Source organism: Eriocheir sinensis, unplaced genomic scaffold (assembly GCF_024679095.1).
Source record: "Eriocheir sinensis breed Jianghai 21 unplaced genomic scaffold, ASM2467909v1 Scaffold847, whole genome shotgun sequence".
NCBI lineage: Eukaryota > Metazoa > Arthropoda > Malacostraca > Decapoda > Varunidae > Eriocheir > Eriocheir sinensis.
The window spans coordinates 90,505-116,352 of NW_026112216.1; the positions used below are offsets into that span (position 1 = coordinate 90,505).

A 25,848-nucleotide genomic window follows, 5' to 3' on the forward strand; every position below is an offset into this window, starting at 1 on the left:
GTAATGAAAAATTAAATCTTTTGTTCGCCATTTGCCACACTTTCCTTCTCTGTCCCTCCTGCAGAAAAGCTTCCCTGCCCCTTCCCTTTTTTTCCCCTTTATATTCCCTTCCTTTCTCTTCCCTTCCCTTTCTATTCCATCCCCTTCTATACCCTTCCCTTCCCTTCCCATCCATTGCCTTGCTTTTACATATTTCCTTTTCTTTTTCCTTTCCCTTCCTTTTTTTTCTTTTCCTTCTCTTCCTTTTCCATCACTTTCATTCCCTTCCTTTCTCTTCCCTTCCCTTTCTATTCCATCCCCTTCTACCCCTTCCCTTCCCATTCATTGCCTTGCTTTTACGTATTTCCTTTTCTTTTTCCTTTCCCTTCCTTTTTTTTCTTTTCCTTCTCTTCCTTTTCCATCACTTTTATTCCCTTCCTTTCTCTTCCCTTCCCTTTCTATTCCATCCCCTCCTACCCCTTGCCTTCCCTTCCCATCCATTGCCTTGCTTTTACGTATTTCCTTTTCTTTTTCCTTTCCCTTCCTTTTTATTCTTTTCTTTCTCTTCCTTTTCCATCACTTTTATTCCCTTCCTTTTCCTTCTGCCTCTCCCTTCCCATCTCATTCTCTCCCCTCTCTTCCTTGCCCTTTTCCCTTCACACCCCATCACTTTCCTTTCCTTTCCTTCCCTTCCCTCCACTTCTCTTCATATTCCTTCATTCCATTTTACCTCATTTCCCGTCACTTCTATTCATTGTTATTCCCTACTCTTCCATTTACTTACTTCCCCTACCATCCTTTCACCCGAATTTTTTTTTTCCCATTAATTGTTTTTCCTTCTCCATTCCATGTCATTAATACCCTCTGTTTTCCTCCCCTTCCTTTCCTCTAAAGTTAATTTCCCGTCCATTCATTCTTTCCTCCCCTCCCTTCATCTTTCTTTACTTCTCTTTGCTACAATCCATTCCCTCTTCATTCCTTTCATCTCGTCCCTCCTCCAAAACTCGCCTTCTTTCCCTTCCCCTCCTCCTCTCCTACATTCCTCTCCTTTCTGTTCCCTTTTCGCTCCCCCATTCCCTTCCTTTCCTCCGCTTCCCGTCACCCCTATCTGTTCTCACTTTATATTCTTTTTCCGTCTACCTCACTTTCCTCTCTCCCTCTCTCCACCACGAGGCCATTTATCTCCTTTTTATACATTTTTTTAAGTGTAATCATAATTGGTATATTTCACTTACTTTTTGTGTAGTTAATCTTGATAGCGGTCTTTTTCTCTACCAAGGATTTATTGCACTCTAAACAAAAAGAGAAACGTACCCAAGACACACGAGATTGATGGATAGATGAATAGATAGATAGATAGATAGTGAGTGAGTGAGTGAATATATGTGTGTGTGTGTGTGTGTGTGTGTGTGTGTGTGTGTGTGTGTGATCTTATATTACTTTTTTCCCTTTGTCTTGTACGCAATATCCTTCGTGCCTCCTTCCCCCCCTCCCCCCCTCCCCACCCCCCTCCTCCCCCCCCTCACTGGCGCAACGTGTCTTCCCCGCCTCCCTCACCTTTGTATCATTTCCTTGGCGTCCACACCTTTACTCTTCCTCTTCAATGTTTTCTTCCTATTTTCTAGTATTTCTCTTTTCCATTATTCATTTTTCATCCTCTCGTTACATTCGTGTCTTAACTCACTTCCTTCCTTGTCATCTTTTTTTTTTTTCTTCGGTGCTTCTAGTCTTCCACCTCAACGTTTTTTTTCCGGTATTTCTTTCATCCATTTTTCTTTTCTTCTTCTTCCGTTGCATCATCGTCCCCGTCGGTAGTCAGTGCCTCCCCGACGTAGTTTACCGCTTAGTGGTGTGCTCCGTTACATCTCCGGGATGCCTGACGCGACTCTCGACCTCCAGCCGCCGCGGCCCCTGGCTACACTGCCAGCACCTCTAGACGCGGTCATGGCCTCCACAACCGACACCGACCCTACCCAAACGTGCCCCTCCAAGGTGTCCGACGACGACGCTGCGCAGGGCGTGGCCAGCCTCCATGCCCCCACCGTCACCAGCGACAGTCTGACCCACCAGCTCACGGCTCTTATCACTACGCTACGAACGGAGGTCAGCACACTCAGGGAGGACATCAGGAGCCAACGACGCCAGTCCTCGTCGAAACACAGCCACCCCTCGCCACCACACCACCACTCCTCGTCACCCCGCCGCCACTCCACTTCCAGTAGTAGCCCCTCACACAGCCCCGGCGTCTGCTACTACCACAGGAGGTTCGGCGAGGATGCCAGGAAGTGCACGTCTCCCTGCGGCTTCCAGGGTTCGTCACAACAGCCCCGGCGTGCACTAACAGCTCACAGCGTCCGCCAACACACCTCGAAGCTGTTCCACATCTTCGATCCACTCTCCCGCACTAACTTCCTCATCGACACTGGAGCCGAAGTCAGCGTTCTCCCCGCCACACTGCGCGCCGATTTCCTGACTCACTACAATCTCCTGATCGACCTCAAGAGTCGCAAGCTCCTGGATCCACTGACATCCATCTCAACCAGGACCAGGGCAGCAGCAGGTGAAAGCACCCACATCTCCACCATCAGAGCAGACAACCGGTTCGCGTCTCTCCTCAAGTCCTTCCCGACGCTGACGCAGCCACACACAGCCAACAATCCCATGAAGCACCACGTGACGCACCACATCGAGACGACCGGACCACCAACATACGCCAAGGCTCGCCGCTTAGCTCCAGAACGCTACCAACAAGCCAAGGCCGAGTTCGAGTCGCTGATGGGCCAAGGTGTCATCCGCCCCAGCTCCAGCAACTGGTCGTCTGCCCTCCACGTAGTTCCCAAGAAGAACGGTGACATACGTCCATGCGGTGACTACCGAGCCCTCAACTCGCGCACCGTCATGGATCGTTATCCGTTGCCGAATATTCAAGAATTTTCCTCACAGCTTGCTGGCTCCACCATCTTCTCCAGGATCGACCTCATCAAAGCCTTCCATCAGATCCCAGTCAACCCAGCGGACATCACTACACCTTTCAGCTTGTACGAGTACGTCCGGATGCCCTTTGGCCTCAAGAACTCTGCCCAAACCTTCCAGAGGTTCATGGACGAAGTGCTGCGAGGACTGACATTCTGCTTCGCCTACATCAACGACGTCCTCATCGCCAGTCCTGACGCTGAAACACCGCCAACATCTAGAACAAGTTTTCACCCGTCTCCAGGACTACGGCATTCAGATCAGCGTCGACAAGTCAGAGTTCGGTGCTACCTCCGTAGACTTCCTCGGCCACATAGTCTCTCCTGCCATCAATCCCATCTCTTCCCGATGTGACGCCATTCAACAGTTCCCGAAGCCGACAACTCAGCGCCAGCTCAAGCAGTTCCTCGGGATGATCAACTACTGCAACCGCTTCATTCCACGCTGCGCGCTCATCTTTCAGCCACTCTACTCCATGATCAAGCCCTGCAAGAGAGGCCAGTCCGTCACACTCGCCTGGACTCCCAAAGCTGAGGTCGCCTTCCTCAAAGCCAAAGAAGCACTCAAGGCTGTAACTACACTCAACTTCCCTACTCCAGACGCCACTACTTCAATCTCCACGGATGCCTCAGACACCGGCGTTGGTGGTGTCTTGCAGCAGCACGTGAACGGAGCCTGGAGACGCAGTGCATTCTTCTCACTGAAACTCAGCAACTCCGAAAAGAAGTACAGCTCCTTAGACAGAGTACTTCTCGCTATCTACAAGGCTGTCAAGCGTTTCAGATACTTCGTCGAAGGCCAGAATTTCACATTTACACCGACCACAAGCCTCTTGCCACAACCTTCATCAACAACAAGTCTACCTACTCTCCCAGGCAGCTGCGCGCATCGACTTCATCTCTCAGTTCACGACAAACATCCGGTACGTCAAAGGCGAAGACAACATCCCCGCCGACGCTCTCTCCCGTAACACCTCTGCAACATCCTCCTCCCTCATCGATTATGCCGCTATTGCTGCAGACCAAGTTGACGACGTCGAGCTGCAGCAGTTGAAGGATAACCCCGCTTTGTCGATGAGGCGAGTCGAGTTCCCCGGGACCAACGTGCACCTGTACGCTGACGCATCTACCGCCACCATCCCGCCCTACCTGCCGAAGAACCACCGGTACCCACTCTTCCGCCAGCTGCACGACCTCTCTCACCCCGGGATCCGAGCGTCACAACGGATGATGTCCTCGCGCTTCATATGGACGGGGATCAACAAGGGCGTCAGAGACTGGACCCGCACCTGTGTCCAATGCCAGGCTTCCAAGGTGACGCGCCACACCGTCTCGCCTCCAGCAGCATTCACGCCCCTTGCCCCCAGACTCGAACACGTCCACGTCGACCTCGTCGGCCCACTTCCACACTCCAACGGCTACAAGTACCTCCTCACCTGCGTTGACAGGTTCACACGCTGGCCCGAAGCTGTCCCGGTCGAAGACATAACAACGGACACCTTCGCCAAAGCGTTCGTCAACACCTGGGTGTCGCGCTTCGGTGCGCCTCTCAGCCTCACATCAGACCGTGGAAGCCAGTTTGAGTCGAGCCTGTAGGACAAGGTCATGTCCATACTGGGGATCAAGCGGATCAGAATCGCCAGCTACCATCCTCAGTCAAATGGCCTTATCGAACGCTTCCACCGCCAACTCAAGGCCTCGCTGGCAGCAACAGTACAAGACCGCAGCGACTGGCCTACGACTCTGCCCCTAGCCCTCCTCGGCATACGGACGTCCCTCAAGGAAGACTTTGGCCACTCCCTGCCCTCCCTGCGACATCCAGGACTACGCCAGGAACCTCAAGGACGCCATGCAGACTTCAACCAGTGCCGCCACGTACATCACCCTCCAAGACGTTTGTGAGCCAGGACCTCGACACCTGCACACATGTGTTCGTACGGGTGGACGCCGCGAAGAAGCCTCTACAACAGCCATATGACGGCCCGTTCGCTGTCACCAGGAGGACACGTAAACACGTCACCATTGACCGCCACGGCAAATCCGATGTCATCGCCATCGACCGGGTCAAACTCGCGTACCTCCTGCAGCCAGATCCTCCACCCACCAACACCGTGTCAGTGTCTCCCAGTCCAGTGCTTACAGACAAAATCCAATGCCACAAAAAAACACGTAACGTTCCTCCTACCTCGTCACTAGGGGGGGAGTTATGTAGTGACCCCCTAAGTCTTCCCGTTTTCTCTACCTCCATCTCTTCAGTCTGCCCTTTAACTCACCACGTTCCCTTTCTCTGCCGCCTTCTATTACACACACGCCTATCTCATCCTCCATATTTCATCGAGTCGTGGGTCACTACATCATACACATATACCAAATCATCACGTATATTATAACAAACTCACCGACATACATAATAACACCAACTCACCAACCGTGTATACATTAGTGTATATCAACCTTTGTAAATATTATTTACCATCTATAAAAACATTGATATGCCCAGAAATAAAATATTAGTCGTTTCTCTTAACCTACAAGGCTGCCCTAGCGGACTTACAAGGTCCAAGACCTGGAGCGATGTTCGGATAGCACCTCACCTCACAGACCTTGAGTCCAGGAAAGATTACATTAACTGGCCTTCCCTCAACCCCAGACAGAGAGTAAACCTCGTAATAAGGGTGACGAATACAGTCCACAGGAAGTGTAAACATGACGCTGCATAATGGCCTCCTTGTCGCACAGGAAAGATGGATACAAATGCTCCTGAACCAGCCACAGAGGAAGGGTTCAAGGATGACCCCCGCGAAGCTGAGAAGGACCATGACGATCCGCTGGCAGGGGCGACGACCTTCGAGGACCTGATGAAGGTGGTGGGCCCGTACGGCCGCTGGACGATCATGGTGGTGTTCGTCTGTGCCGTCGGTACGTACGTACGCACGCACGCACGCACGATGCCACCCTGTGCTGTGTTGTGTATTTGTCACACGAGTTTCAGCCATGATTAGGGAAGCAGCACCTTTCTTTCTTGTGTTGAGGTGGTTATCACACGAGTGTTTGCCGTCAGCACAGCATTTACAACTCAGTAATAATTATACACAAAGTCACACAAGGATTTAGGGGCACTCAGAAGAGCCCGCTCGTCCTATACACATGGTAGTTCTTCAAAATAGTTATTCTTCATCTGCTATCCCTATTCATGCATCTATCTATCCTACATTAGAAACTTATTATTGTGTTTGCATTACCGACATTAAATGCAAGACTTGTTCCATTAACGCCCTACTCTATTCGGCAGTTATTGTTTATCACCTTCCTGGACCCGACTTCTCTCTGTCTGAATTCATTGCTTCGGGCCCTAACATTCTTTATCAACCTCACCCTTTTTAATCATGTGTGTTTGAAGCACGAATATCAGACTAGACCAGCATTAACCGAGTTCACACACACACACACACACACACAGGAAACGTGCCCGCGCCGTCGAGCAGCATGACGTACCAGCTGGTGGGCGCCACTCCCGACCACTGGTGTAGAGTGGCGCCGCTGCTCCGTGCCAACTGGACCCAATACCAGATAACATCCTTCGCCATCCCCATCAGGTAAAGAGCTTACTTATTTGTTCTGACCTTTTTGTTTTGTTTTTACGGGACCCGAGTCAAGCTCGTATGTCTCGTACACAGGGCATCTCCAGTGAACATAATTGCACCACTTCGTTATTATCCATAAAATCTGTTATGCATTTCGGTGCACCTGTTCCACATTGTGTTTCCACTCACGCCACAATGAACCGTATTGGCTATACAGGCAGCGCCACACGTGGACAGTCGGTAAACTGTCAAAGCAGTACTTTCTATAGAATGCAAGTTGTGTATTAGAGTGCATATGAGGCTGCCTTCAGGATACAAGGCATTGGTACCACCACCGCTCCAAGCCAACGACCACACACTCCTACCCGATTTCCTGACTACTATTTAACATGGAGAAAAACTGAAATCGGGTAGGGTGAAGTATGTGCAATCATTCGTCTTGGAGCGATGGCGCTAACATGGCCGTGTGGTCAGAGATAACTTCAGACGCACTCTAGTCTATAACGAACTCTATGGAAAGGGCAGCTTGAGTTGAGTGGCCACTTGTGGCGCTGCCTGTACAACCAATACGGTCCATTGCAACTGAGTCATAAGAGCAGAAAGTTTCAGTTCTTTGAAAATGAGTTCTTCAGCATCACAAGGCTACAATCACCAATTACAGTCATCAAACAAATGTTATTATTAAAGTTTGGCTTATCTATATGACTAAAGAGTTACTGCGTTGTAATGCCATTTTAGATCCTGTCATGTAGCTATAAAGTCTCAAATCACACTTCACAAGACAAAGAACACGTCTCTATGGAACCTTTTGCTGGCATAGTCTCCACTGTCGCTGAGGTGGCGCTTGTAGCCCTGTGATTCTCAGAGGCTGTTTTGCTTCATATATCCCGCCTCTTGCTTCTATTATTTCTATGTTACTGTTCGCGTCTGGGGCCGAGGCAACAGCAGTCTAACTCGCCACTGTCTGACAGGAGTGACACAGGACGGCTGGACGGCTGCGTCATGAGGGACTACAATTACGAGGCCGCGGCGGCGCTGAGCTACGAGGGCGCCATGGCCAACGCATCGCTGCTTCTTGCCTCCAACGACACACTCGCCTGTCCATCCCGGAGCTTCAACTACTCACAACACCCGGACACCTTCGTCACCGAGGTGGGCTTGGGATGCGCTTAGTTGTTGCTGACTCACTCACTCTGGGGATGATTTGTTTACTGTCTTCTTGTATCTTATCTGGCTTCTTTTGAATACAACATCTTGTTGCAGGCACTCTGAAACTTATTTTGATTTTTTTTTCTCTGTCTATCTGTCTATTTCTCGCAGTGGGACCTGGTGTGTGATCGAAGGCACTTGTACGCCAGCAGTCAAGCCGCCGTCTATGCTGGCGGTTTCTTCGGCGGTCTGCTCTCCAGCCACATCTTAGATATGTAATGCACCTGTTTTCTATGCTTCACATTGCCTTGATGGATATTTAGTCATGGCCAGGCGACGTCTACCCTTAACCCCGACCATTCGTGGAGTTGTTTAAATTTACTTTTGTTGTTTGTTTTAGAACAAAACACTACACCATGATGAACTCTTATACACATTAAGCAAAAGGTATAATTAATCTAAAAAGACGTTGAACAGAGAAAGTCGAGGGGCTTAAAGGATTTGTTGGCTGGTGTGGACTACAGAAAAAAAAAAAAAAAAAAAAGTGAAACATATGCACAGAAAAGGAAGTAGAACTTTGAAGTATATCTGTATATCGATCAATGAGGGCATACGTCAGGGAGCGCGTCGCCTCGCCCACCCTGCGAAATCAACCGCGGGATCCTTCCGGATAAGTCTCCATGCAGGCCCCTTCCTCATCCTGAGTACCTCTTGGCAGAATCTATCAATTTGCTCATACCACGAACTCTGTGGCTCAACCACTCAGGATTTTCTCTTACAGAAACAACCCGATGAGCAAGGTCAGGTTCTGCCACATGCCCGGATAGCCGGAGTTGGCGGGTGAACTACGCAGTTAATATATATTGAATCAGTCTCACGGAGTAGTCGCCGGTTTGACACAAAGGCATTCCAACGATGTCCCTCGATTCTGCGGAGACACTTATACCAAAGGCCTCAACCCACCTCTCCACGTCATTACTTAGTGTCCATGTCTCACAGCCATACAGTACGACAGGGAGCACAAGGGACATGAAGATGTCTTTCTACACAGGTATCGACAACTGCATATGCTTGTGTGGGCGAGTCCAAAACACTGTGGGTCAGGCCTATCCACCTTATGACTAACTGGTGAGACCCAGATTTGTTCTGATCTACGCTGCCAAGGTATGTGAAATTTTCCGAAATTTCAATGTCCTCATAACACACATACCTTGATCTTGGCCCAGGAGACTTGAATCCCCATGGGCTTCGCCTCCTCTTGAAGTGCCTCGATAGCCATAACAAGAACCTCCAGCGACAACGCCAGGATTACTGCATCATCGGCAATAAAAAGGTCAGTGACCCTGGTCTTGTTAATAGATGCTCCACAATGACTCTGGTACACAACTCTGCCTAGTACCCAGTCCATACAAGTGCTGAAAAGCAAGCGATAGAGCAAGGACACAGGTCTCCCTCACTCCCGTATTTACGGGAAAGAAGCTGGACACGCCCCCTCCCCCCCACACACACGTCACAGCACTTTCAGTTCTAGAATACAGGCCAATAAGTAAACCGATAGTCCTCGCAGGAAACCCTCGGAGTTGCAGGAGAACCCGGAGTGCCTCGTGATGCACTGAATCAAACACATTCTTGAGATCGACATAGCCTGCAACAGGCTGCAAGCATCCCCTGTCGAGACTCACGTCGGTGCTCCACTAGTGCGTAAATTACTACGATACGGTCTGTCGTCGACTTCCAAGGCGTGAACTTAGACAGCTCAGGTCTAGAAACACAATATTCATAATTTTAGTTACGATACCGCCTACTAGTTAAGAAACGTACTGAATCTTGGATCGGCTATGGTGATGTTATGTGCGCCTATTGGGAGCTGCCCACTCGGAGGGTCCGCTGTGTATAACTTAGGGTAGGCGGTGGCCGAACTGGTAGTGTACTGGGCCCACATTCACCGCGTGATGGACGACGCGGGTTCGAATCCCCACGCTACCACTCGGATTTTTCAGTCACCGCCGAGTGGCTTAAAACTACCCACATGCTGTCCTGAAGACCACCCATCAACCCGGACTCTAGAGGAAGCCGTCCAAGCGAATCAAGAACGAGTTCCGTGGGACAGCATGAGCCAATGCAAGATGGCGCCACTATAAACACTCGCCTGCGCCAGAAAGGGCTGGGCCGACCATCAGGCCCCACCTGGAAGAAGCCTTGGGCCGACCATCAGGCCCCACCAGGAAGATGCCTACCGGCGCAACAGGCAACGACGTAAAAAAAAAAAAAAAATAAATAAAAAAATAAATAAATAAAGGTACTCAGCCCAACGAGCTCTCTGCACATCCAGAGCTGTTCGGATAGCGCTCACCTGATAAGGCTCAGGTGGAGCTTCTTCAGGGCTCGATAAGCAGCTCAAAGGTCATTCACATTTCAATGGCCCTAGATTTCCTCAGCGAGACCCCTGACATACCTCTTCTTGTCTCTCCTCAGGAGAGCTCTAGTCCTACACTGCAGAACCCGTTATTCGTTCCAATTCCTGATATCTATCTTCCTTTTTATCTATCTACCTATCTATCTATCTATAAATCTATCAATATATATATATATATATATATATATATATATATATATATATATATATATATATATATATATATATATATATATATATATATATATCAACTGTCTCTATATATCTTTCTATCTATTTATCTATCTATCTCTGTCCAATGAATACATATATATATATATATATATATATATATATATATATATATATATATATATATATATATATATATATATATATATATATATATATATATATATATATATATATATATATATATATATATATATATATATATATATATATATATATATATATATATATATATATATATATATATATATATATATATATATATATATATATATATATATATATATATATATATATATATATATATATATATATATATATATATCTTCAGGCTCGGCCCCAGCACGTCATGGCGCAGGCAAATGTTTTACAGTGGCGCCAACATTTCTTCGCTCATGCGACCCCTGGAGCTCGTTCTTGATTCACTTGGACGGTTTCCTCTAGACTCCGGGTAGATGAGTGGTCTGCAGGACAATATGTGGGTAGTCTTAAGCCACTCGGCGGTGACTGAAAAATCCCAGGTGGTAGCGGGGGATTCGAACCCGCGTCGTCTATCACGCGGTGAATGCAGGGCCCTCACGATGACCACTCAGCCACCACCTATATATATATATATATATATATATATATATATATATATATATATATATATATATATATATATATATATATATATATATATATCTCTCTCTCTCTCTCTCTCTCTCTCTCTCTCTCTCTCTCTCTCTCTCTCTCTCTCTCTCTCTCTCTCTATATATATATATATATATATATATCTATATCTATCTATATCTATCTCTCTCTCTCTCTCTCTCTCTCTCTCTCTCTCTCTCTCTCTCTCTCTCTCTCTCTCTCTCTCTCTCTATATATATATATATATATATATATATATATATATATATATATATATATATATATATATATATATTGTATACCTCATCCAGCACTTATATATATATATATATATATATATATATATATATATATATATATATATATATATATATATATATATATATATATATATATATATATATATAAGTGCTGGATGAGACAAAATTTCCGTGTATGAGGTTGGAAAACTGGATGAACTTAATAATATTTAAGTGACTGTGGTTGGAATACAAGATGAGCTTTTTAATATTTATGTGTGTATGGTTGCAGTACTGGATGAGCTTTACAATATTTACGTTTGGTAAAAGTTGTGGAAGAAGGTTACAACTGTGGCATAGGATTATCATGTTTAGTAGTGTGATATCTTCCCGGACATACAGCACGGGCAGGCGGTCTGCCTTGGTCGTCGCCTGCTTCATCAACATCGTTCTGAGCTTTGTGCTGGCCTTGGCACCAAACATCACAGTCTACATTATATTAAAGGCGATTATTGAGATGATCCAAATCACGTACTACATTGCTGGCATTGTATTAGGTGAGTCAACCGAGAAAATACTAATAATTTACTTACTGTCCAACTTCCTATTAAAAGTGTCATATAAATATCTTCATTCTTTCATCTCTTTTTCGTCTGTATTTCCTGCATCCTATGAATTAAGCTCCTTCAGAAGGAAAGGAAAACAAAAGAACAATTCTTTTGGAAGCTTCTTCTGTCTCTCGTTTGATGAATAGTGCTTTGTGAGACTATAATTAATTCATTTTGCGTTGCCTTTGGCCTAACTCCTCAGCAGTAAAGAAAAGGTAAATTATCGTGATTGTAAAAGGAGGGACTTAATGTTATCTTACTGATCTTTACTACATATTTTCCTCAGTCCTCCCATAGTCTCCCCCTTAGACTTGCAATATCTTATTAAGTGACCACCGATTGAGAATCAGTGCGTACGAAATTTTGAGGAAGCTTTAAACTGGATCTTCTGCACTGTTGACAGCTATGGAGATCTGTGCCCCTAGCCAGCGCAACTACATGGGCGCCCTCTATTTACTGCCGTGGTCTTTCGGCTGCATGCTGATGCCGTTGGTGGCTTACTTGGTGCGGCCGTGGCGCTGGCTGACGGCCGTGTACGCCGCGCTTTTCTTCATCACTCTCATCTACATTTGGTATGGATATGATATGGATGTTGTTATCGCGTTTCGTGTAATCCGTTGTTCCAGTGAGTGTCAAAATTAATGCTCACCCTTGGCAAACTCTTTATCAATTTATCTCTGACACTGTGAGGCACCGGGACTGCAGTGGTTGTACAGATGTTAGTGAACCTGCAGCAGTCCCCTCTAGGCCAGGTGTTCACTCCCCTCCACCTGTTTTGGTCAGGAGAGGGATAACCACGCTGTTAGAATTATCACTTTAATTGGCACTCCGGCACAGGTTGGAGAAGACTTCACCAACAGTAGCCCGAGATAACTGGTGGGATCATCGGTGAGGTAAATGCAGGGTGGACAGCACGGGTTAATTGCGGTTAAGATTTACTTTATGCACCTTTCCATACCTCGTCTCCTATTCAACCAACTGTTCTTCTCTTGTCAAATATGACTTCTCCTACCTTCAAACCTTCCGGAAACATTTTAATTTGATCAAAATCAAGTAAAAAATTACGTCAGAGCCTTCTCCCCCTTCCTCCGTAAAAGACACACAGAGAAACGGGTGGCCCCTCAATGAAACATAAAAAAGGACCGATGAAATCAATGCCATTTGTCTCATGATCCGTTCCGGACAATCAGATCAGAGTCGCCAGAGACTCCTGGAAGACCGGGCGCGCCAGTTTGAGTAATGGCTTGTGAGCAGTGCGAAAGAAATATTAAATCTCGCGGAAAAATATTTTTAAACGATTACAAGGCATTAAAGGTATTCCGAGAACGCTGTGTGCATCCAATACCCATTATCTGCTTCATTTGTGGTTGATGCTGCAATTTTAACACATCAAGAGGTATTTTTTATTGCTCAACAGTTCATAAGAGCGCACGGGAACAAAAGAAATCTGTGTTAATTCAACTTGAGTGAGAGAAAAGGGACTTTCCTCTATTAAACACACTGCAAACATAGTGGGTTTCTACTATTCACTGCCTTGTTCTTGTGGAAAGCAAGAACACAGCGTAATGCCCAGGACTGGTTGGGCCTGAGCAGTAAATTTTGTGTGCAGTGGCGTAGTTAAGCCTGGGCTTTCGGGGCTATAGCCCCGAATGTTTTATGAATAGCCCCGAATCTCAGAGTTTTTTTTTTTTTTTATGAATAGCCCCAGCCAGGCCAATACAAAATGTTGATTCTTGTTAAGCTGTTAGTACTAGAAATTAGATTTCGTAGATCTCATACGGAGATCATAAGGTTTGTTCCCGTCCGGTTCACGTTCCTATCATGTATTCACGGCTACTCGCCAGTCGGCCATCAGTCAGGCAGTGATGCCAAGCGCCAGCCAAGGTGCGTATCCCGGCCCGCGCACACGTGTGAGTAAGTGCTGGTTGATTGGTGCTAGCGAGCAAGACCTGAGTCTGAGGCTTTTTTTTTTTTTTTTTTTTTACGTGTTCGCTTATAGCGCCGGTAGGGTTTCTTCAGGGGCCTGGTGGCCGGCCCAAGCCCGTCATGGCGCAGGCAATTTTTATAGTGGCGCCATTTATTCTTGGCTCATGCTGCCCCCCGGAACTCATTCTTGATTCACTTGAACGGTTTCTTCTAGAGTCCGTTTTGATGGGTGGTCTTCAGGACAGCATGTGGGTAGTCTCAAGCCACTCGCCGGTGACTGAAAAATCCCCTGATTCGAACCCGCGTCGTCCAGCACGCGGTGAATGCAGGGCCCGCACGCTAACTACTCAGCCACCGCCTACCTAAAATGAATATAAACAGCTTTTTTCAAGAAGAAATGGGTGAATGGTTCTCAAATTTTTTTGTCACACAAAGCATACTAACTTCTTTAAAAAAATATGGTTGTTATGCATACTGTAATGATGGGAAATGTGCACACTACACTGAATTGCTCCAGCATTCAGCAGTTCGAAGTGGATCGAGGGACCATAATTTTTCTGATTTCCAAAGGATCCAGTTATTATTTAACGAATTTCAAGAGGTAATTTGTTGATATTTTGCTGTAGACAAAACACTGTGCTCATTATATTTTTACGTGTCAATTACGCGAGATCGAACTTCGTTGATATAAAAATAAGTTAGAAGCGTTACAGTAAAAGAAGCTTTTAATGCGTCTTTAACCCTGTATTAAATAAACTTGCACTCTGCAGGAACTGATGACATGGCAAGAATAAAAACCAGCATCTAAATTTATAAAATGTAGTAGTAAAGTAGTAGGCCGCTAAGATGAAACCTAACTGGCCACATTATTTACGTTCGTGATACGGTTGCCTTGGCTGTGACAACGGGATAAACAATACCTCTATTGTAAGGCTAAAGGCTGAAAGTTTTTTATTCTTCTTGTTTAAGGCGAGTAGAGCAAAAAATAAATCGATCGTTCCGTTGCCGCTGGAGTGTGAACAGCTATTTTTTCTTCGGACTTGACTTGTGGTTACCATTAATATTAATATTATTTATAAAAATAAATTGTTTAACCTTCCTATTAAAAAAATGGTATTATATTGAACGTGTTGGCGGTCTAATTTCCAGACACGTATTTTTTTCCGCGCTAAAAACAAGAGAGTTAAGTGTAAGAGTGCTGAGTTGTAGTTTTCAATCTCCTTGGTAACATAGTAAATTTAATAAAAAAAACTAGATGAATTTGTAGTGCTCCGTGTTGGGCTTCCCACGGTCAATCATCGTTGTCCAAACTCGTGACGTCACCTGTGGGTGGAGCTTAAGCAAAGCTCAGCAGAACAGATACCATTTTCCACCCGCAGATAGGAGCTCTAACACTAGTTAAAAAAATATTCACACGGGAGAAATAACGAAGGGAGAAAGACATGTCTCATGGAACAGGTGGAGAATAAAGAAAATATACACATTTTATCCTCCAGCGGTCTCCTAAGCTCCATCCAGAGATGACGTCACAATTTGAAACAGCGATGATTGGCTGTGGGAAGCCAGGCACCGTGTGAATTATATTTTGAACTGTTTAGGATAAACCTACTACAATATTATTATGTGTGCTTCCATAATATACGCATGTATATTTCGCTAGCCTTGTTTTGGAAAATTAAAACAGTTTATTCTAACGAGGTCTCCTAAGCTCCGCCCACAGGAGCGAAACAAACTTCGCCACGGGTACCAACCAATTAACGCATCAATATAAAATTTTCTGCTATATATAGTGTATGTCACTGTATCAAGCACTGTTTACATAAATATTAGCCACACAATATTTTCCATTATAGAAATGTGCCAGCAATGCATTAATGTTTCGGTTTTCAACGTTTGTTTGATTTACAGTTGTACCGAAAGTACACGGAAAGATAGCTTCCGAAGGGGAAGAGAAGCGAGCGTTTGCTAATACCTCCTAAAGGAAACACACTCTTTATGCGACGCTTCGACGAAGAGGGAAGAAACTGTCTGATAATCCCGCCGTAAATGTTCACTCCACTCGTCGTCAATTTTCTCGGGGCTAGCAGTGCACTCGATAAATCTGTACTTTATTTTGTTCACGGCACTGTTATTGAGAGCGGTCCGAGTGTCTATTATGGATAATACTTCCACAAACACACTCCTCTTTTCGAGGAGTTCGTCTATCACGTCTTTATTAGTGCCTTGGATGACGCATGTTCCTTCCTCAGTCTACCCACCATCAGGTGTAGCCCTTCCTGAGGATAATGATCGCGCTCCTCCGGGTCAGGGCGGGACTGGGCAGGATCGCTGAGGGAGGCTTCTTCCTGGTTCGGGGCTCTCTCTCTCTCTCTCTCTCTCTCTCTCTCTCTCTCTCTCTCTCTCTCTCTCTCTCTCTCTCTCATGATATATATATATATACATATAAATATAAATATATATATATATATATAAATATATATATATCTATATATATCTATATATATCTCTCTCTCTCTCTCTCTCTCTCTCTCTCTCTCTCTCTCTCTCTCTCTCTCTCTCTCTCTCTCAGAGGTGCTATGCATCTTTGGGCTAGTAAATATACCAGTATATTTAGATATAATAAAAAAAAAAAAAGAGAAAGAGAAGAGAGGAGTAGGATGGGCCTGAGAGCGCTAGTGTGCCGGAATGTCGAAGTTTGTTGAGTGACATCTTGAAAAGTGTTTGGGCTACTGTTTTTGCCACTGGTACCGCAGGTGAGTACATTTCGCAAATATGCGGCCGGGGAACGCGGCGTCATGCGAAGTGGACCATTTTTTCCGTTGTTTTATTATCATTTTTATGGATATTGAGACATTTCACTGTTGTTTGTTTTTACTATTTCTAGTTTTATTTTGTCACTTTTTGTTTTATAGTTTTATAGTTATTGCTCTTATCTGACTATATTCACCCTAACCCTGCCCTGGGTGGGTGTTGCAGTTTTGTATTCTAATCTCCGTGGGTTAAAGAGGAATCTGAGAAAGCCATCTGTTCAGGCCTTTAATTAATTGTGGATTCTCTGTTGCTCAAAAACACTTGTCTAATTTTAGACATTCCTAATAGTTATCCATACCGGGTTTAATAACCTTTTCCTCATTCCCAGGGCCCAGGGCATGTGGATTTACCTCGTTCTTGCGTAAAGAGGTGCTGGGTACCTGCAAGCTGAATGCAATGCCATAGTAAAGTTTTGAATTCAATAATATAATTATACACTTTCTCTTTTATTTAAATTCTAATTTGGATGACTCCATTTATGACTGTCTATTGCTATTTATGGCGACGATACAAGAGACTGAGAGGAAATCCTCTTTTATTTTCAGTGGTGATTTCAATGCCCACCATGTTGGTTGGCTGAATTCTGTCCCCCACCGATCGTCATGGCCAAGCTGCCCATGCTTACTCCTGCCTAACAAGTTGTTTACAGTCAGACGGTTGTGAACAATATGTCAGTGTTCCTACCCATGCTTTTGGCAACTGCTTATAATTATATTATTCACTGATATTCATTGACTTGTTGATGTTAGTGTCGGGCCTCCCATTAGTTCCTCTAGTTACAGAAGATGCCTGATACAAGCCTACCGGCCTCATGTAGAATCCTTATGCTCTTAAATATTGCAGTTCAGTTTAATTCATCCGTGCCAAATGTCTGTTTGTCACGTAAAGTTTACTTGAAATCTCGAGTTAATTGTAACCAAGTTAATAATGACATTCCAGCTACTGTTTGAAGATATATATATCGTGCTGAGTGACCTGTATTGGTTCTTACTTCCATAATCACGGATATTGTAGATCGAAGCGTTCTATGTAAGACTGTTAATACTCGTTACAATTTCAAGGCATGGTTTACTGCAGAATGTAGAGAGGCTCTTTGGAATGAACAGACTTCTTATTAGGTCTGCTCTTCCACGCCTTCAGGTGCTAGTTGGGAAAGCTACTGCCATGGTCGTAGAACTGCGGAGCAGGATTAAAGGGCAATAGAGATAAATTGTACTAATCATTTGAAAGGTACCCTCATTGGTACATCACAAGGTCATAACTGGCAGGTTTCGTTGAAGTCTGCTCCGTTTGGTCATGACTCAAATTTCTCCCATCACTAAACCAGATGGGATATTTGCATTTCCACAGAAAATTGAAGTTTTTCCAACTTTTTTTTTTTTCAAGCAAACAGAGAAATGTGGAGGCTGTTCTACCTCATACTTATTTTCCCTAACCTTCCCTCAACATCTGCACTTAAATCTTCGGAGTTTCACAAGTTGTTGATTGACTTTAACTCCTATGGTGGCATGGAACCTCAAAGTCTCTTTCCAATTTTTTCCCAGTTATCTTTTTGCATTTATATAAGAAAAGGAAATTCTCCTCCTTACTGGCATATTGCGAACGTTACGCCTTGCCCTAAAGGATCGTCAGCTATATCCTTGCCAAAAGTACAAAAAAAAGGGCAAAAAGTTCATTACTCTAGCCCTATCAATAGTGCTTGAGTGACTACAGGATAAACGTCTCTCCTGATTCTTGAATTTGAATTTGTTACCAGATACCCAATTTGGTTTTGAAGAAAATAGCCTGTGATGCGCTCTTGACATTGATGCATCAAGTTCAAGTTTCTTTGGTTGCTGGTCGAATACAAGGCTTGTTTCTCTTGATTTCTCCTTTACATTCGATTTAGTTAACCATAAAGGATTAATGTTTAAACCTTTATCAGTAAGTATCGATGGCTCTTTTTACAATATTATATCTGATTTTATCTGACAGGCACCAACGCATAGACACTGATGAATATTTTATTATATTTATTCAAGTCAAGTCCGGTGTTCATCAGGGCAGTGTTATCGGTCAGCTTCTATAAATTTTCTATACTATTGATATGTGGCATGCACTTCCTTTCATTTAATGGCCTATAGTATCCCTATACCGATGATACTCCTTTAGTTTTATTCCTGAGCTTCAAAACTGTTCCCTTGTGGCAACTCAATTGAATGCGGATCTTGATTTAATTTTTCCCTGGTGTCAGCGTGGGGACATGAAATTAAATCCTGCAAAGACTGGTCTTGGGGAGGCGGTGGCTGAATGGATAGCGAGACGGCCCCACGTTCAGGAGGACGCGAGTTCAATCCCCGACCTGTGCCACCAAGCTGGGATTTTTCAGCCGCCGCCGAGTGGCTTAAAACTACCCACATGCTGTCCAGAATACCACCTATCAACCAGGACTCTAGATTCTAGGATTAAAGATGAGCTCCGGGAGGGCAGCATGAGCCAATGCAAGATGGCGCCACTATAAACACTCGCCTGCGCCAGAACGGGCTGGGCAGACCAGCAGGCCCCACCGGGAAGAGGTCTTGGACCGACCATCAGGATCCACCGGGAAGAAGCCTACCGGCGCAATAGGCCATGACGTAAAAAAAAAAAAAAATGCATCATCTTTAGTCACTCAAGAACCGCTAATCCACTTCATCCCGATATTTTAATAACAACGAAGTCATCCACTCTCGCAAGTCCTTTGACTAACTTGGAGTAACATTAGATTCCAAGTTGTGAAAACCACTCTAGGAAAGCTGCTTTAATAATTTCATAGAAGGCTGATCTGTTAAGGAAATGCAATGATATTTTTAATGATGATAATAATCTGATTTTCTTTTTCTTCTTTTTGCCGTAGATTTAGTACAGTCGTCCAGTTTGGATGTCGGAAACCCCATCTCATCTCACTTTATGATCTTTATTTTACCTTCATAGTTTCTACTACCCAAGCTTAACATGCAACTTTGTCATCGTCGAATGGTTGATGCTGTGATCACATATATTTCTAGATTGTTGATAATAAGGACCACAGAGTGCTACTGGCTCATTTTCAGTCTATTGACCATACACGTCATGGTTTACATTTCAATGGGCCTGCTCTGCACCCAATTATTTGCGGAAGTAACCAATTTTCCCATGCACTTATTGAGCATTTGATTTAAAATCGGAATGTACTTCTAGATGAGACTGTTTCCCTTGTTAACACTGATAAGTTTAAAGCAAAAGTCAACACCCGCCTGTAACTCATTAGGTATTGTTTAATCGCTGCCCCGCCTCTATTTGTTGTTCTCCTTAGTTCATTGTCACTGTCTCTTTATTTTTTTTTAAATCGATGTATACGTATATATATATATATATATATATATATATATATATATATATATATATATATATATATATATATATATATATAGATATATATATATTTTACCCTGTGGCCAGAAATACGTCTAGAGAACATGTCATGATGTTATCAGTAGGAATGATGTCACGAAACTGTTGTTATCTTGTGAGCGCTCTAATGTCAGGAAAGATTCCTGTTTTTCTTTCTTTATTGACTCAAACTCTGGGAAAATATCTTGTACAGGCCTAACTGTATGCGTGTTGCGTGCTAAGGGTTCCTGAAGTGTTAACTGTTCCCCTGGCCAGGCTGCCCGAGTCCCCGCGCTGGTTGATCCACCACGGCCGCCACTCCGAGGCCCTGCGGGTCCTCCGCTGGGCGGCGCGTGTCAACCGTAGAACGCTTCCCTCAGACGAGCGACTCCTTGCCACCATGCAAACCATCATGAGGAGGGTGTGTGCTCGTGTGTGTGTGTGTGTGTGTGTGTGTGTGTGTGTGTTAAGCACAGCAAACATTCATGATTTAAATATTTTCATTGTTTCTCTGTAGTTTACAACTTGTTGCCGTAGGGCCTATACTATGGGGCGCACTCTAAGCCTAGGGCCTACTGTAGAGTGTGTCGTCAGCAGTGCTGGGGGACGGGGTCCAAGCTGAGATAGGTATTCAGTTGTTGTTTGGTCCTTAAGGAAAGACGCCGCGCCCCCGATGGGTCTCCTACTACGACCACCACCACCAGCTTTCTGCGCCGCGGCAGCCGCTACCTATTTGCAGTGTTGTTGACCCCCGGCCTGCGGTTGAAGGCTCTCGTGATGTTCTACATATGGGCAGTTGCGGGGGCGTCTTACTTCGGCCTGAGCCACAACGCCAGGATTCTTAGGTAGGCTTGAGACAGGGCTTCATGCTGTAGAGTAGCTCAGAGATAAGAGCAGCATGAATCACATTCTAATAATGTGGTGCCAGTGCCTTTCTCACGTTGGTATTTACCAGAAACCTGAACTATCAAAAGTAATTATAGTATTAACGTTTAATGAATGTATCCATTATGACGCACTGTCACCACTTGTGTGTATATGTTGGCAGCGCTAACGTGTACCTGCACACGTTCCTGGCGGGGCTGGTGGAGGTGCCAGCGGTGTTCCTCCTGTGGCCAGCCATTACCTACCTGGGCCGCAGGAAAACCCTTGCCTTCCTGTTGATAGTGTGCAGTGTGTCCATGACTTTCATGACGCTGTCCATGGTGACGCGTCTAGCAGGTGGGTGGCGGGGGCAGGTGGAGGACATAATTATGAGGTAGGATGCTTAAACCTTAGTAATTCAGATGAAAGGTGCCACGGCTTGGTCCTCACAGCAACGACGGGCAGCAGCACGAACAGCGGTTCTCGTGCGCGCTGCGACATTGTGTACCGATTGTCACGGCCTCGAAGGGAATATTTACAATACTAACAAGATTCTTAAGTTTTCATGTTAAATACTATGAATGAATTGCTTCAATGTACTAAAACGTATCCAAACTGCTACTTTCTTATTTTTCACTATTTCCTCGTCCTCCTTCCTTCCTCTCCGTCAGTTTCGAACTTCGTTAAGCTGCTTTTATCGCTCATCGGCAAGATGACCATGACAGCTTCGTACCACCTGGCGTGGGTGTACACGCTGGAGTTGTTCTCCACTTCCAACAGGGCCCGTGTGGTGGGCGAGGCCAGCATCCTGTGCAGGCTGTCCACCGTGTCCGTGCCCTACATCAACGACCTGCTGGTGGGCTCACCTCATGATGTCGTGTTTGTTGAACTCTTTATATAAGCAGATATTCGCCACGGCTAGATTCTTACAGCCATATTTAAAGTCAATTTGAAGAAGTCGTAGTCTATGCTATAATTAGTCTTGTTTAATCCCATTCTCCATCTAATCCTAAACGTGGCCACCTAATCCACGCTGGTGAAACCTAGAAGTCTGCCGAACTTGTTATACACATAGACCGTGTCCTGCCGCGCCTCACCGAACACAACTGTAATATTATTTCATGCTGTTCTTGTGTTGCTGATGCTACAGGGTGAAGTGCTGCCCTGGGCACCCGGGGTCCTATGCAGCCTGGCAGCCCTCGTCGGTGCGGGCCTGGTGGTCTTGCTCCCAGAGACCACTAACAGTAAGATCACGCAGCGAGACGACTGCCGCCACGACCACCAAGACGACTACCCTCTCCAGGAACCACTTAATAGCAAGGCGGTGGCGTAGGACACTGAGACGCAGACGGAATCCATTGAATACTGCTTGAAGAAGATATGACTGTTGACTACAAACATTTCAGTAACTTTTATTAATTATTCGCAACGCCCGTCACTGCTTAGGCATATTATTAATTTTTTTTCCGTACGTCTGGTTTGATTTACTTGGCATTATTGGGGATATAATTTGTAACATAGTGTGGATTTATTCCATATTATGGCTGCTCAACATAAAACACAAATATCGATGGATGTGGTGTAATGCTAAAACAATTACACTTCATTACAATAAACGTTATTATTGTAGATAAAAATGTAGTTGATCATTATCGTTTTTATTTATTGGTAAACGAGAGAAAATAAATGACCGATGCAAGGTTCTCTCTTGAAAAATCTTTCTTGCATGAAAGCCCTGCAAAATCAAACATAATTTATTTATATTACAATATTTGCTGAGTACTAGCTCCGGGTGTATCAGTGTCGCCTTCGAAGAAATTTATCAAAAACATTACGGCGTCAAGCAAATCGACAACCTCCCAACACTAGAACTGACAGGTGTTTGTGTCTCTGTGAGGTCCCTGGCTTCCGCTTCCAAAATGTTACACTCCACCCTGGTTGTTGATTGGTGTGAACCAAGACCTTGGGTGGACACATGCCGCTACCAGGAAAGTGGGTTGGTCAAAGGTGATGAAGTTCAAAGCCAGAGGTTGAGGGCTGAGTGTAAAACTCGCAGCGGAAGCCAATGTACCCCACGGAGATCAAACAATGGATGCTACGATTTCTGTCCAGTTGCTTGACGCCCTAATGTTTTTTTATCAATTTCGTCGAAGGCGAGACAGCCTACATTCTCCTGTTCTTCATCCGAGGCCAGCACATAATAGCAACCTACACCTTAAAGACGGCGGGGAAAAACACAATTGGCAACATCTCCTGCACCCCACTGCACCAGCAACACTCATCACCTCACCCCGTCACCCCATAGCAGTGGGAATGTGCCATCTCTGCGAAGAGACGGGGATAGATATGGACCAGAGTGACAGGATTGTCCGGCCGATTGTCGCACCATGGGATATACCACACCACACCACCATCATCATCACGACCTGACTCCCCTGCACAACAAGCACCATCAGTCCTGTGGCGGCACGGCAGAGTTTCCTGGAGCCGACCAGGGGCTACTCCAACCACCTCCACCTGTACACCGTCGGCCCTAAGATGAAGAAAGAAACTTGTGGGTGGGAGTGTTTGATCGCGTGAATGTTCCCTGAAGTTCCGCTTGCCTTCCTATACATCGCTATTTTCTGCGGAACTTTTTGCAACTGATAAGGCCATAGGCTATGCACTTAGCTCCAATCATAATCTAATCACAATTTTCACCGACTGTATGTCCTCCCTTCAGGGTATAGAATCTGGGTATACGGATACTGATGAAATCCAGGGCAACTTCATCAATAAGTTACATACTTTTCGTAAATCTTTCTCGCTGATATTGGTGCCCGGACATTGCCACATCTACGGCAATGAACGGGCTAACATTTTGTCAAAATCGTCCATGAAGCTCGACGAAACGTGTAACCTCCCTCAAAATCTGTAGTCATGTCTCACCCTCGGAAACTCATCAGAAAATCTTCTGTGGCAATGCCAATGAATAACCCAAAAACTTCTCACTGTCAACCCCACCTTCCAGTCGTCCGTCGCGACGAGAGGAAGTGGTTTTCGGACGCTTCAGGGCAGGTTCCACTCTCCTCACCCACTTCAGATGATGCAGGAACTGAACCTTCCCCCCTGCAATCGAATGCTTCCTATTGGTCACATCCTTTTGAACTCTGGAGAGTACGAAGAGGCGCGTCGGCCTCTCGTGGATTACTGCGAGAGGATGGGCGTGCCCCTCGTCCTCTCCTCCTTTTTTTTTTTTTTTTTTTTTTTACATGCCAGCCTATAGCGCCGGTAGGCTTCTTGAGGGGCCTGGATGGTAGTCGACCCCAGCCCGTCATGGCGCAGGCAAGTTTTTTTTTTTTTTTATAGTGGCGCCATCTTTTCTTGGCTCATGCTGCCCCCCGGAGCACGTTTTTGATTTACTGGGATGGTTTCCTCTAGAGTCCGGGTTGATGGGTGGTCTTCTGGGTAGTCTTAAGCCACTCGGCGGTGACTGAGAAATTATAGGTGGTAGCGGCGGATTCGAACCTGCGTCGTCCATCACGCGGTGAATGAGGGGCCCGCACGCTAACCACTCAGCCACCGCTTACCCAACGATCATCCCAATGTAATCGGTAAGCTCATGACTTTCCCCAAGGAGAGGAACTTGATCAGTGAGTTATGATTTAATTCATGTCATTTGGTGGTGGTAAAAGTTCCTTAGCGTATGATTGGGTATGACTGAAAGTAATGGATGCTTGTATGAATGGTGTACATGTTATGTACCAATATTGTACGTATACATATTAAGTACATGTATATACCCCTTCCCAAGTCCCTTTTCATACTAACATAGCTTTGCGATAGGCCCCAATACTAACAACGTGGGCATTGTATGCATGTATGTACGGTAGAATGAATGATGTGCTTGCTTTAGAATGCTAAATAAGAATGAAAAACTAAACAAACAAATAACTGAAAATATATAAAATCAATGAACCATTAAACTGGCCTAATCATACATTCGGCTGATGCCCCCCTCCCCCCAAAATAATAAGCCCAGATTTCACTTCGGTCACCATTTGTACTTTCTTCAATACGTTGCGTCATGCCACGCTGCCTTTCATAATGTACTCCTCACTGCTGCCATACCGCTGCTGCTCTTCTCCCTCCTTCTGTGCTGAAGCCATTCCTTACAAAGAAGAGAGGGAGTCATTAGACTTCATTTCAAGTTTTTTTTTTTTTATTCACCAGATGTACTTTGAGGGCACGAGTTTCGTTCTTTTATCTCTGACCTACTTATCGAGCCAACATGAAATAGATAGAGGTAAATTAGTGGGTATATGCTATAGCTGCGTGTGCCCTCGGTGCTTATCTCCAACACATTGTCCCTTGACCTGGTTGTGTGAGAAAAATACATTACTCGGGACACAGGGCCAATATCATATGAACTGGGCAGCTGCATTATCTAATTATAGTAACCATCAATCAATAACTGTTATGGACAGAAAGCACAACTGTTAGTATTATTTGCCCATAAGCAAAAATATATCAAGAGAGCGTGTCAAAGAGCCTAAAGGCACGCCAAGTTGTTTTCACTTTATCCTGTCTCTCGCCGTGGCCGTTGACGGAACAATGACGGCCCGGCACCATGAACCTTTCATATTATCCAGTTTCTCGCCGTGGTCACCAACGGTATAATGAGATAATCGGGCTATCCATAGGGTAAATGGGCTATTGCCATTTCTATATTTGTATTTCAGTGAAAAATACGATATTAGCGAGTCCATAACACCATGGGCTGGGCCAATTCGCCCTAAGACTTCCTGGCCAGACTTACCGTTGTTATGAAATACGTTACCAAGATACGTGAAACTTTCTGAGATTCAACGTCCTCGTCACACACATGAACAAACTGTTCTGTTTCATCTAGCAAGCCTCCAAGCACTTGTACCTTGGTCTTGGCCCAGGAGACCTGAAGTCCCAAGGGCTTTGCTTCCTCGTGCAGTGCCTCGAGAGCCATTATCAAAACCTCCAGCGACTCCGCCATGCAGGATTACTGCATCATCGGCAAAATCAAGGTCAGTG

The 25,848-nt window shown here is 45.1% G+C and overlaps 1 protein-coding gene across 1 annotated transcript in view; it reads left to right on the plus strand.

Annotated features, from left to right (window-relative positions):
* Positions 1-22,253, plus strand: part of LOC126994672 (organic cation transporter protein-like) — a 36,867-nt gene extending 14,614 nt beyond the window's left edge. The window contains exons 2-12 of the mRNA XM_050853960.1: positions 5,691-5,870; positions 6,412-6,547; positions 7,507-7,687; positions 7,856-7,959; positions 11,606-11,760; positions 12,215-12,383; positions 20,215-20,359; positions 20,593-20,783; positions 20,987-21,159; positions 21,474-21,658; positions 21,953-22,253. Coding sequence (XP_050709917.1) covers positions 5,696-5,870; positions 6,412-6,547; positions 7,507-7,687; positions 7,856-7,959; positions 11,606-11,760; positions 12,215-12,383; positions 20,215-20,359; positions 20,593-20,783; positions 20,987-21,159; positions 21,474-21,658; positions 21,953-22,135 — 1,797 coding nt within the window. The 5' untranslated portion in view covers positions 5,691-5,695 and the 3' untranslated portion in view covers positions 22,136-22,253. The remainder of the gene's footprint in view (positions 1-5,690; positions 5,871-6,411; positions 6,548-7,506; positions 7,688-7,855; positions 7,960-11,605; positions 11,761-12,214; positions 12,384-20,214; positions 20,360-20,592; positions 20,784-20,986; positions 21,160-21,473; positions 21,659-21,952) is intronic.
* Positions 22,254-25,848: the final 3,595 nt, after the last annotated feature.